Source organism: Phodopus roborovskii, unplaced genomic scaffold, assembly GCF_943737965.1.
Source record: "Phodopus roborovskii unplaced genomic scaffold, PHOROB, whole genome shotgun sequence".
Lineage (NCBI taxonomy): Eukaryota > Metazoa > Chordata > Mammalia > Rodentia > Cricetidae > Phodopus > Phodopus roborovskii.
In genome coordinates this window covers 6,318,425-6,331,597 of record NW_026126625.1, presented here as the reverse complement: position 1 = coordinate 6,331,597, position 13,173 = coordinate 6,318,425, and the positions used below count along the sequence as shown (strand labels likewise).

The window sequence follows — 13,173 nt, the reverse complement described above, 5'->3', positions numbered from 1 at the left end:
GATTCTGTTTTCTGGGACCTGGGAGAAAGCCTGCATTTTATGAGTATGCTTAATTAAGGAGCTCTTGACACCCTTGGAAATGCTTAATGTCCTTGTGCCCCTAAGACTCCATAGCTCTGCCTCTTCCTGTCTGCCCTGCATCACCTGCCCCCATCCTCTAACACACACTGAAGGAACTGAGCAAGTACCTGTTGAATGAATGATTAGTAGGTGTTTAAGTTTTATAGACTAGTTGGGTTAATTTATAGTTTAACCGTTTCATCTAGAAACTTACCTAAGCTGAGATGTATTTAAAGGCTTGGACTTCAAATTTTATCCCAAGTATATGATGAGCACTCATTGGTGTAATTGATTACACTGAGGAGAATGCTTAGCTAGTCCATGTTGGGGATGAAGCTTTTTAGTTTTAGTCAGTCATGTGCGGTATATTCATAGGCTAGGTGTTCTTCATTCAGTCAGGATTGATTACACTCTTTGAATAGTTATCACATATGCCCTTGCCTTGGCTTAGACTCCAGATACGTACTTTTTAAAACAACTTGTATAAGAATCCAGAGTATGCCAGTGCCCATCATGGAACTTCCACCCATGGAAGTGTCAGAACAGTGACAGGGACTCCAAGTTACCTACCCTCCCTGGGATGACTTATTTGGAAGTGTGACAGAACAAACTGTTTTGTTTTGTATTTTGAAGACAGGTTCTCAGGCTGCCATCCACTGTTCTCTTGAGACAGAGTCAGCAAGGACATTTAAGACTAAGATACTTTTAAAGGAAAAACACTTGGACACCAGCTCTAGACTTGGAATAACTGCATCTGTTTGTAGTGTGAAAGCTAAGATTAAGCTTTGTTAAAACTGCATTAGACTTTTCAAAAGTTATATTTCACATCAGAAAGTCATTCTAATGCATGAGTAAATGAGAACCCCACATATAAAAGTGTTTGTTTCCCCCCCCCCTCTCTCTTTTCTACCAGGTTTCTGTGATGGAGAAAACGATGGCCATGGGGAAGGTATGAGCAGGCGTTGGGATTGACAATCATATTTATGTGAAGGCTGACAACTGTTGCCTAGATGACTTATCTGAGTTGCTCTAAGAAAATTAGCTAGACATGATCAAAGCCATGAGAGAGGAAATGTGTGACTAGACTACAATGGTCCCTTGTTACCCAAGTCCCCTCAGCACCACAGTCACAAGGTTGTGCAAGGAAGCAAGAGTTGTAACCACATGAAAATGTGAATTAATCAAGTACTTAAATAGTTTTCCACTGCCTTCTCTCAACACTGCCTCAGCCCATTTAGAAAGTCACTGTGACTAATTGATAGATTTAAATAACAGTGCAAGGAACATGCAAGTTAGCACTAAGACTATACTTCAGATGCTACACTGCTCGGCATGCATGCATGCAACCCAGAGTTCAGTCTCCAGCAACATATAAACCAGGCATATTGCATATTCCTTAAATCCTCCACCTGGGAGATGGAGGCAGGAGGACCAGAAGCTCAGGGATAGGTGTAGCCTTGGTCTCACAATGAGCTTGAGACTTGCCTGGGATACATGAGATCCTGTGTAAAAAAAAAAAAAGATACAAATTTATTATAAGGTAGAATTATGCATTTTGCAGAAGACACTGAGTTCATAAAAGCCAGTTAAAATCATGCTAGAGATCTGCTGAAATGAAACTGAAAGATATCAATAGTTGGGGTCCTACTCTGTTCATTCAGTCATTTAATAGGTGGCACTGTTAGAGTTTTATAAGCTGAGATGTAATTTTCATAATCAGAATTAGCTGAGTAGCCAGTTTGTGTCACAGAGACCAGGGCTGTACAGAGCATGATGAGAAGGATCACTTGCATTAAGCGGCAGAGCCCCCTGATACCACCCTGCACCTCCATTTCAGGTGTTAAATAAAATCATAAACACTTGAAGCAGACCCATCTGATCATTCAGGGCAGAAATGAAGACATGGCTTCAGGGCCATCCACAGTTAATCTTGTGAAGAATTCCCAATAAAGCTGTCCATGGAAAGAAATTACAAACACTCAATTCCTCGAAGGAAGCTGTTCCAGTCCCGGTCCTGTGTCCCAGCTCTTAAGCTGCCTTGCTTGGCCTCCTGCAGAACCTTCAGGGCCTATTGCTATCCTGTTCTCCCTCTTGTCTTGAACCATAAGGCCCTCAAAGCCCATTGCTCCTGTCTCCCCACTGTGGAGAGTCCTGTAGGTCTGCACGTCCCAGGCACTGTCTGTTAAGCACCACAGAAGCAGAACAGTCTAAGAGCCTTGTGGGGCTTATATCCCTACAGCATTTATAACCATGAATAGAAAAGAGAGCCAGCAAGAGCATAGACAGAATACACTCTTCAGAAGAGAGTAATCCATCTAGGGTGATTCAGTGAGGGAACGTAGGGCTTTTCAAGGCCTTAGCAATACACAGAGGGAAACAAAGTAAAGAGTGAGTGGTTTGAACATCAGGACTGAGAGGCACCGAGGCACCCTGCTGAAGTCCCGTTGTCTCCAGAAATGGCTTCTGTTGCACTGCTGCTGGAGGGTTGATGATCACTGCATCGTGCTGTGCTAGCCACTGGCAATTAATTCTGGGAGCCCACAGCTGTAATTATTTCCTAAGTTTTATTAACTTGAAAAAAAAAAAGAAAGAAAGAAAGAAAAGGAAAGGAAAGGAAAGAAACAAAGGTATTCAATTTAAATCCTTTTCTCTGAGTTTATTTTGAAATTTTGGCTCCTATTTGTTTGTCCTTTGAATATGGTATCATGTAGCCCATGCTGGCATTGAACCCCTGATCCTCCTGCTCCTTCTGCTTCTACTTCCTACATGCTGGGATTCCAGACTTGTGCCAGCGTGCCTAGCTTTGATCTCAGTTTTCAGTGACTTCCTGGGATCTATTACTCATCTTGTGTGGGCCAAGGGCAGGACAGGCAAAACAGTCACAGTGGAGCTACGCCGTCCCCAGAGCACTGCAGCATCCCTCACTCTGAGCAGTCTCCAGGTCTGCTGTTGAATAGTCTTCCTGACATTATATCACACAGTCCCTCAGAGGTCGCCTTTGACCCCTGGCCTGTGTCTGAGAACAAAAAGCCTTCGCTTGGTTTGTGGCTCGGCCGACTTTCTCACTTTGATTGCTATGGCTGGGAGAGTTAACTCAAGATAGCCAAAGACAGTCCCTTCAAGTAGAGCCAGACTGTTCTATTACATTAAAAACCCATTAGAACCCCACCAGCTGCAGTCCTTGTGGGTTATCAGTCCTTTATTTCCAGTCCCAGCACTTCACCAAGTAGCTTCACTGCCACTGTGATTTCCATACATTGTTCCTAACTCCGTGTGTGTGTGTGTGTGTGTGTGTGTGTGTGTGTGTGTGTGTGTGTGTGTACACCCGTGTTCGTGTATGTGGACACCTTGGGAGGCACTTGCACATACATGAGCATTCACGTGAAAGCCCAGAGGTGGGTTTTTTCCTTGATTACTCTCCATTTTATTTACTGGGGTAGGAGAAAGTGCGGGATCCAGCACTTTCTGATTTTAGCTAATCTAGTTCCTCAGCTTGCTCAGAAAGCAAGGAGACCCTGTCTCTGCCCCTGGTGCTCTGGGGATTATAGGCAGCTGCCATGCCTGTCTGGCTTTTACATGGGTTCTGGGGATCTAAACTCTGGTCGTCACTCTTCCAGGGCAAGTGTTCTGTCCACCAAGCTGTCTCCCCAACCCTGCTCTTCATTTGTTGTTTCTGTCTTCATTTCATCTTTTCTTGATTAGTGTGTGTGCTTTTCCTTATCTTTTTTCCCCCATGCTGCAGGACCCTGACCTGGTCTTAGACTTCCACGTTTTACTTCCTATTGCTCTCCTTTATCTAGCCCATAGTCCAAATAAAAGGAACACTCTGGCTGGTGGTAGCCACCATTTGTTCTCTGAGCCTTTTACTTATTACTCACCGAATGCCCTTTGCTTTGTCTCTGAAGGGAGCTCTGCTCCGCTCTGAAGCAAGGGTGTAGTGTTCTCCTGGGCTTCCTTCCGTTTCATTGACCATCATAAGTGTGTTGCCTTCATCCCCTGGCTAGTTTATAGATTTCCCAGGAGACTGTCAATACATATTTGAGATGGCTCAGTGATTAATAGCACTGCCAGAAGACCTGGGTTCGATTCCTAGCTCCCACAGGGTGGCTCACAACCATCTGTCACTATTTCTGATGCCCTCTTCTAGCCTCAATGGGCACTGGCATTCACAGACACATATAGGCAAAATACACATCCATATAGACAAAATAATACAATAATTAAAGAAAAAAGGAGTATGTTTAAAAAATGAATATTTGCTAAAGAAATTGTGTTCACTAGGCAGGGTAGCACATGCCTATAACTCCACCACATGAGAGACAAAGGCAGGAGGATGGCTGCAAGTCTGAGGTAAGCCTCAGCTGCACAGCAGGTTTTAAATGGTTCTAAATGCTAAGAACCATTTTTAAAAATTTTTTTTCTTTTCTTTCTTTTTTGTTTGTTTCAAGACAAGGTTTTTCTGAGTAATCCTGGCTGTCCTGCAACTCACTCTATAGATCAGGGACCAGGCTGGCCTTGGACACAGAGCTCTGCCTGCCTCTGCCTCCTGAATACTGGGGTTAAAGGCGTGTGTTACCATGACCCGTCTTTTTTCTTTTCTTTTGAGCCAGGGTCTTTCTGTGCAGCCCTAGCTGTCCTGGAACTTCCTGTGTAGACCAGGCTGACCTCAATTACAGAGATCCTTCTGCCTCTGCCTCCTGAGTACTGGGATTACAGGTTTGCAACCCCCAACTCCACCCCAGCAGTTGTAAACTAAGATAATTTATTTGGCCAAAAGTGGGGTGGCTGCCTTCTAATTTTAGTTGAGTGAATGTGCTTCATCTTCCTTTTAGTACCGTCTTTCCCCGGTCTGTTGAAAGAAGAGAGTCTGCTAAATGTTCCGAAGCCGCTGCCTAAACAACTGTGGGAGACCAAGGAGGTGTGTGAGCAGTCCTCAGCTGCAGTCATCACCCTGGCTGGCTGCCCTGCAGAGGCGGAAACCAGAACTAGGGAAAAGGGAAGAGAGGATTTGGCTGGACACCGAGACAGGGAAGACAGCAGGGGATGGATGCTGTTCCAAGCAAAATCATGATCGTGGTGGTGAATTAGCACAGTGATCTTGTGGCTTCCTTGCTTGTGTGTGAACCTTACACGAACATTACCCTGTCAGGAGCTTGGAGAACTGGCACAAAAGGGCAGACATCTCTGCTTTGGGGCTGCTCTCCAGTTCCTGTTGAGAACGGCTATCGTGCCAGATGGTCCTTTCTAAAATCAGGCCTTTGACCCGGGCTCTGGTGAAGCAGCAGGTGATGAGTCATCTGTTTACTATGATTTCTCTGAGTTCCGAATGTCAGTATCAAAAGTCCTACTGCTGGCGTCCACTTCACTGAACAAACTTCGCCCACTGAGGAGAGGGAGGCCCCCAGCTCAGCTTGGCCTCTCTTTCTGTAGAGCAGCTGTTTTGAGAGAAAAGTCCCTCCTTCCAACCCTTAGTGATGCTCAGATGTAGTTGGTTGTTTGGTCTCTGGGCCTAACTGTCCTCATCTATCAGAGACGTATTGGTCCTGCTCCTTTTCTTCCATCAAGTCTACCAAAGTCTGCTAGCACTGGAGTGATCTTGAAAGGTTTATACACACACACACACACACACATACATACATACATACATACATACATACATACATACATACATACATACATACGGGGCCTAAATGAACCAAGATTTAAAATCCATGTATTTAAACAGCTCTCCATCCTCTTGGCTGTGAAAGGTGGCTTTAGAGACCTAATTGTAGAAGACAGAAAATGGGTATGCAGGCAGGCACTCCCTCAGAATGCCCGGAGCTGCTCTCTCTGGAGAGATGAACTAGTCTTCCTTGGTCCTGTGGCTGTGTGGTTGGTATCCATCCCTGTCCCCTACCAATTTACATCTTAGATTGACCTTTTCCCTTGATACTCATTCCCTCTCTGTTTTGCTTTTTTATTTTCTTCTTTTTCTGTCTTACCAATTGAAAAAGAAATATTTAAAATCTGAATGTTTAAAACATTTGACTCTTTGAAGGAAATAACCATTTAACTAGAAGACAAATTAATAAGGAATCAAGAAAATATGTTAATGTTATACTTCTCTTTTGACTGGAAAGTTAAGACATTTAAAACTCCCCAAACTTACATGGGTGCTCTGTGAAGATGATTTTGGCCTGTTCTGTCTGTCACTCTAACTAGGGTGCTCAGAGCCCCCTTTTCAAACACTTGAATTTGGCTGTGCTTTGAATAAGCCTAGCTTTCTTTGTCTCTTCCCAGATCCAGTCTCTGTCTGGACGCCCTCGATCCTGTGATGTTGGGGGCAGCAAGTAAGTCTTGTCCCTTGTGCTGAAATTTTTATGAAAGTCTTCTCTGCTTTGTCACAGAACTGAAAAATGGAACTTGCTCTATATAAACCCAAGTCAACTGCATTTGCATAAAAATAGCTGTTCTCTTTTATACTCATAATTCATGTATTTGAGTTCCATTATATAGCTGCCCAAAGCCAATAAAAACCACTATAAATGTGTTTAAGAACAGCCCAGTTAGCCGGCATTGGTGACTCACACCTTTAATCCCAGCACTTGGGAGGCAGAGGCAGGCAGATCTCTGTGAGTTCCAGGCCAGCCTGATCTACAGAGCAAGTTCCAGGACAGGCTCCAAAGCAATACTGAGAAACCCTGTCTCAAAAAACAAAACAAAACAAACAAACAAACAAACAAAAGAATAGCCCAGTTGACTCTGGGCACACACGGAACCTACCTGATAGAAACAGAAGCATGCATGTGTCCACTGGGGCCTGTGGCAGGCCGAGGGTATCAGTTGACAGGGAAGGAAACTATCAGTTAACTTGATTGGCTACATAGAAGTTGATTTTAGAAGTTCCAAGAATGTACTTAGTGCTTCTGATCTGCACATTGCAAAAACAGTTAAATCAGTGAATTTATATAGTATGTGTATTTTGCTATGTTTAAAAAGGATGATCAGGGTGAATTCAAGGCCAGCCTGATCTACAGAGCCACAGAGAAACCCTGTCTTGAAAAGATGAATAGTAAGATACAGGAAGATTTTTGATTTCAGATGAGTCTGTGCGCTATTCATTAATTAATGTTTATTATTTGGTGGTTTTTTTGGGGGGGAATTTTGTTGTTTGCTTGTTTGGAGGTAAGAGGCTCATTATGTAACCCTGGATGGCCTAGAACTCACTATGTAGACTAGGCCAGCCTTGAACTCACAGAAATCGGCCTGTACCTGCTGAGATTAAAGGTGTGTGCCCATACACCCAGCTTAATAAATAGATTTTATGACATACAGATTTACTTCCTAAAATATTTTAGATAGATTATTAAAACACATATAGTTTAAAAATCTTTGTAGTATGAACAGTTCTAAAGTTTGTGAGGAAGATGAGAGTAAGGGAGATTAAGGGGTAGAGGGGTTGTGAAGCCTAGGTATTGACACTCTAAAGGAGGCTGGTATAGATGACTCCATTGAGGAGTGATTCCGCCACTGCTAAGGGAACTACAGCTACCCATTGCCTTAGAAGCAGCTGAATGATCTGTGTGGGTCTTCATGGGGAGGGCCCTGGGCTGGACAGTGCCCTGCGAGAGCACTGAGAAAGCTGCATGGGACAAAGCCAGCTCAGGAACAGCAAGTCTTCCTCAGACCAGAGCAATGTGATTGGAAAATGAGACCTTTGCATGATCTTGCTTGACACAAATGTCCATTTTAAAGGGTCTTTGGGTGAATTAAATTAGCTTCTGGCCATTAAGTAGTATGTCACAAAATCATGATGGCACAGCAGTGCATTAGGGCACTGAGTGCCACAGCTTTTGTGGTCAGTTAAATACAGCCCATGGTGCTGAGAAGAACAACAGAAAGCCTGCTAGGGATATGGCAGGACAAAGAAGACCAGCCCATCCAGAGATGCAGGACCTTGCTACAGACAGGGCCAAGATTTAAGAACCAAAAAGTCGGGGGCTAAGATTGTAGCTCAGTTAGCAGGGTGCTTGCCCAGCATGCACAAAGCCAAGGACCCATCCCAGCATTCATCTGCAATCCTGCAATCCAGATGTGAGTGCAGAAGGATCTGAAGTGTAAAGTCATCCTCTGCTACGTAGCAAGTTTGAGACCAGCCTGGGACAATTAATACCCTGTGTTTAAAAAAAATGGAAGAGGGAGGACTAAAGAGATGACTCTAAGGGTAAGAGAGCTTTCTGTACAAGCATAAAGACCCAAGTTCAAATCCCTAGTAGCCTTGTAAGAAGCTGAGCATGCATCTGTAAATCTAGTGTGGGCAGAAACATAAGGCTCGCTGGGGCTTGCTGACCACCAGCCAGGTTCCAGGTTCGGTAAGAGGGTGTGGTGTGTCAAGGAAACAAGCAGAGAATGACTTAATGCAGGACACCCAGATTCCTCTTCTAGCCTTTGTGCATGTACACACACACACACACACACACACACACACACACACACACACACACGTATACACACACACCTTATTAATTAATTAAAAGCATGTCTGGGCTTTACATCTCAGACAAATCAACACTGCAGGTTCCACTGCCTTACACTGTAGAAGTAGGGCTGCAATCTTAACTCTGGAGAGCTCTGGAACTAGTATCTGCTAGGTAAAGGAAGTGGCCTTCTTGCTTTTATGTTAAAGATAGCATTCCATCAGTGTTCTGTTCATGCAGATTGTTATTGATTCCTAATTTTATGCACCAGATCCAACAATAAACAGAACAGGTCAGTACCTGCTTGTAAAGAGCTAGTGTTCCTAGAGAAACATACGAAAAAGCAGGTAACTCGGAGGAACACAGCAGGGAGATAGACATTGATCGATGGTGACAAAAGCCATCTGATAGAGTAGCCATGACAGAATCCAGCCAGAAGAAAGGATGTGAGGGACCCAGGCAGAGAGAACAGCATGTACGAAGACTCCGATGAGCATAAGGAGGCCTTGTAGTTGGATCACACCTAGACTTGATTCTCCAGAGAGATCTGAACCAGGAGGAACATTGCTCGCTTTATACCAGATCTAGTGGGGACTGGAGTGATGGGAGCAACATTCATGAAGTGACCACTTGCATTTCCCAACTACAGAGTTGGGACCAAGGCTCACACTGGTCACATCACTGTGACCTCAGCCCACCTGGCCATTGCTCTGTCTGCTGACACAGGAAGCCCATGTTCTTACAGTGAGCTACTCCATTGTCTTAATTTTTGTTTTCTAGTGCTCAAACTTTGGCTTTATAGCCAGTTCCACACATCCAGCCATCTGAAAGATACGGTTTTCATGACATTTCCTACAGACTTTCTTCCTCACTCATCCACATGTCCCCATCTATTGCCAGATTCTCCTCAGCTCCTGCGGTTAGACTGGCCCTATTCCTTTTACAGAGAGAAGAGGGTGTTAAGGAAAACACACTCGGCTTCCTTCTTCCCAACCTCTTCTCCATCACCTGTTGTGCCCTCTGACTTCCAGAATATTCTCTCTCTCTCTCTCTCTCTCTCTCTCTCTCTCTCTCTCTCTCTCTCTCTCTCTCTCACACACACACACACACACACACACACACACAGAGTTTTATGTGTTCATGCATTTTTGCCTGTATGTATGTCTGTGTACTATGTGTATGCCATGTGTTGTAGGCCAAAAGAGAGCATCGTATCCTCTAGAACTGGAGTTTCAGATGGTTCTGAGTCACCATGTGGATGCTGGCAAACTTGGATTTTCTGGGCAACCAGTGCTCTTTACTCCTGAGCCCTCTCTCCAGCCAGCCACACTATCTCAGTGTAACTGTCCTCCCAGCCTGTGAGTCGCCACCTCCAGGGCTTCCCCTCAGTGAGGGACATCCCATCTGCATGTCATCCTGTGTAGCCAAAGCTAAGTATCTAAGATAGGATTTATGTTCTTACCCATCTTCTTGCCCTTACCCCAGTCTAGCATCAAGTCTAGCAGTCCCATGTCAGAAGTCAGGAACTGTTCTTGGGCCCTGCCACAGATTTCTCCAGCATCCACCCCCACTCCTCCGTTCCCACGGCATTGCACGCTCCAGTATGATAACTCAGCATAGCCACCGCTTGCCCCTTTGCCTCCTGGCTTTGCTCTTTGCCTCCCAGGTCTGTCTACCAAACCATCCTAAGAAAACTGGGTGTGTCGTTTCCTAGCCTTCCCCTGGTGCCCTTGTCCTCAGCAGTCTGCCAGCTATCGCAGTTTAATAAGGATGTTGTAGTCCCGGCTCCATCACCCCCACCCTCCTAACTTACCCCTCAGTGGTCATCAGTCTTCACAGCTCCTGGACGTCTATGCTTTAATGTGCTGCCCCTGCTTTGACTCCCACCGAAATGGTTTTCCTGCCTAGCACACCTGAGCTCTTCATCTTCCCACTTAGCTTTCAGGGCCTCCAGGATGCCTCCTCCCACATACCAGTCACTCCCTCGTTCTAGATCCCATCAGGCTCTGTTGTTGCACGAGTGTGTTGGATTTCACAAGCTGCACGCTTTATGACTATGCTTACCGGGGTCTCCTGCAGGCCCTATGCCAACAGTTGCAGCTGGTCCCTGCTCTGCAATGTGTGCTGTGTGGAGCGAATCATTCCTCTCCCTGCTCTGGCTTATGTGGCTTTCTTCAGCTGTTCCTCTCTCTTCAGCCGCACTGCTCTGCCCTGAGTCATGCTGGGTCATTGAAGAGCCTTCTGTTCTCTTCTCCTACCCTCTCTCTGTTCCCTTGAGTCTTTCCCACTGTGACTACTGTAGCTCCCCTAGCCTGCACTTGGCTCCCTCTCTCCTACAGTCCAAGACTGACTCTTCCCGACAGTATCGTCCCTTGTGTTTTCTTGCCCATTAGCCTCTCTCACTTAACCTCTCAACACCTGCACTACTTGCACTGGCCCCAGCAACACCAAGCATCTTGCGGGTCCTTGAGTATTGTGTCATGTCCCTAGTGAAGCCTTCCTCACCGCCACTCTTCCTGTCTTTGGCATCTCCAGATTTTGTGCCTGGTATTGCTTGTGCCCAATCACTCTAAGAGTAGAATACTTCCTACAGTTGCCTGCTTGATCATTGTGCTGCTCCATTTATGGACTCCAAGAACATGATTCCCTCATAGGAGGACTAAGAAGCCTTGTCCTTTAGAGAGACCACTCCTAAGCTACACAGAGTCCAAGGGACTGCAGGGACCCACAGTACACATGTGTTTGTAGGATGGCCACGTGCCTGCCTTCCAGTGCAGACTAGGGCTGGGTAAGGAAAGAAAATATGGGCTAAGGATTGGGCTGTTTCTCCCAATGTGTGCTAATGCAGGACCCCAAGAATTCTGGGAAGTCTACATTTGAATCAAAGCTATTATAAATGTATGCTTTTTCTGGACACAAGAATTTGTTCTTTTTTATAACTTTGGAAGATTAAAGCAAGGACTGGAGAGAGGGCTCAGTGGGCTCATAGCTTTTGCTATGAACACTGAGTTTAAATTCCCAGCCCCCTCATGAAAAGCTGGGTATGGCGCACGTATGCCTATAACCCCACTGCTTTTGGGAGTGGAGACAGGAGAACCCCGGGGGCTTGCTGGCTTCCAGCCTAGTTCCAGGTCCAGTAAGAAGTCCTGTCTTCGAACACACACATATTAAAACAGATACAATGCTAACTCCCATTTGTGGTTTGCATCCTTGCCCAGGTGTGCAAACATCAAAGCAGACTCAACCATGAACATACACCTTACTTACTCTATCGACTCATCATATCTCCTGAGCCCTCCCTTGTGCCTGGAAGGCGATAATCAGTCAGTGGTCTTAATAAATGAGTGCTAATATGTTTTCCTTATTTTCAAGATTATGGAAACTTGGCTGGAGAGATGGCTTAATGATAAAGAGATGGGTGACCTACAACCATGTGTAACTTCAGCTCCAGGGATCTTAGTTAGAGTTACTATTGCTGTGATGAAGCACCATGACCAAAATAACTTGGACAGGAAAGGGTTTATTTCACTCACAGTTCCATGTAATAGTTCACTGTCAAAAGCAGTGAGGACAGGAACCTGGAGGCAGGAGCTGATGCAAAGGTTTGTGTATATAGTTGCTTTTTTGTGCAATTTTGGTAGCAAAAATAATTTAGAAAGCTAGCAAAAAGAACTCTAAATATGACATAGTATCTCACATTTTATATAGTGACTTAAACTTTGCAGTATTCATGATCTAATATGATCTGGAGAATACCCTGTAAGATAAGCATAGGTGAGGGCATCTGTATCATTTATCAAGCCAGGGGATTATATCAGAGAGGGTGAGCAGATGTCCACACTCTCAGGCGAGGCAGGGCCCCCAGGGACCACAGTCACTGACATGGAAAAGGCAACCTATGTGTCCCATTTTCCAGCAGCCAGACGCACTGTCTAAAGCAGTCCTTCTTTGCTTTCAGTGCTTTTCCACATAATGGCCAGAACATGGGCCTCTCACCGTTCCTGGGGACCCTGAACACTGGAGGGTCATTACCAGATCTAACCAACCTGCACTACTCAGCACCGCTGCCAGCCTCCCTGGACACCAGCATGAGTGTGGGGAATAGTGTGGGCAGCCTTCCCGCCGCTATGACTCATCTGGGCATACGAAACTCCCCTGGTAAGTACCCTCATGTAGAAAGGCGACATGTTACAGGATCCTTCGCGCTGGTTAGTGTCTGCTCTGGGCTCCTAGCTCCACTTGATTGACAGGCATTGGAGTAGTTCTGCTACACCACATTCTCCATTGTCTTCACAAACCCATGTGTACACAGAACTTGGGGAGGAATGTTTGGGAGTAGAGAAGTAGGTGCCATTCTATGCCAACTGAACAATGTTAGCCGTTCCTATCAGCATATAGTTATCTTTTATCGTTTAATCCATTTCTTTAGCTCCCCAGTTCCCCACTGGATTTCAAAAGGACAATATTTTAAATTTACAGTGGGCGTGATGAAAATACTTATACTTAACATACGTCGGTTAAGTAGAAATCTACGACAGTTCAAAAACACCCACGTGTTCAGAAGTGCTCACAGATGTGGTCCTGGCTGCAGCCATGTTGCTTATGATGTGACGTGGACGTACTGCAGGCTTGACTGCCCACAGTCCAGACCCTC

At 45.3% G+C, this 13,173-nt stretch overlaps 1 protein-coding gene across 1 annotated transcript in view; it reads left to right on the top strand.

Annotated features, from left to right (window-relative positions):
* The window catches only part of Crtc3 (CREB regulated transcription coactivator 3), a 104,449-nt gene that overhangs the window by 78,210 nt on the left and 13,066 nt on the right, over positions 1-13,173 (top strand). Inside the window, exons 7-10 of the mRNA XM_051206529.1 lie at positions 974-1,009; positions 4,893-4,978; positions 6,343-6,392; positions 12,478-12,677. Coding sequence (XP_051062486.1) covers positions 974-1,009; positions 4,893-4,978; positions 6,343-6,392; positions 12,478-12,677 — 372 coding nt within the window. The remainder of the gene's footprint in view (positions 1-973; positions 1,010-4,892; positions 4,979-6,342; positions 6,393-12,477; positions 12,678-13,173) is intronic.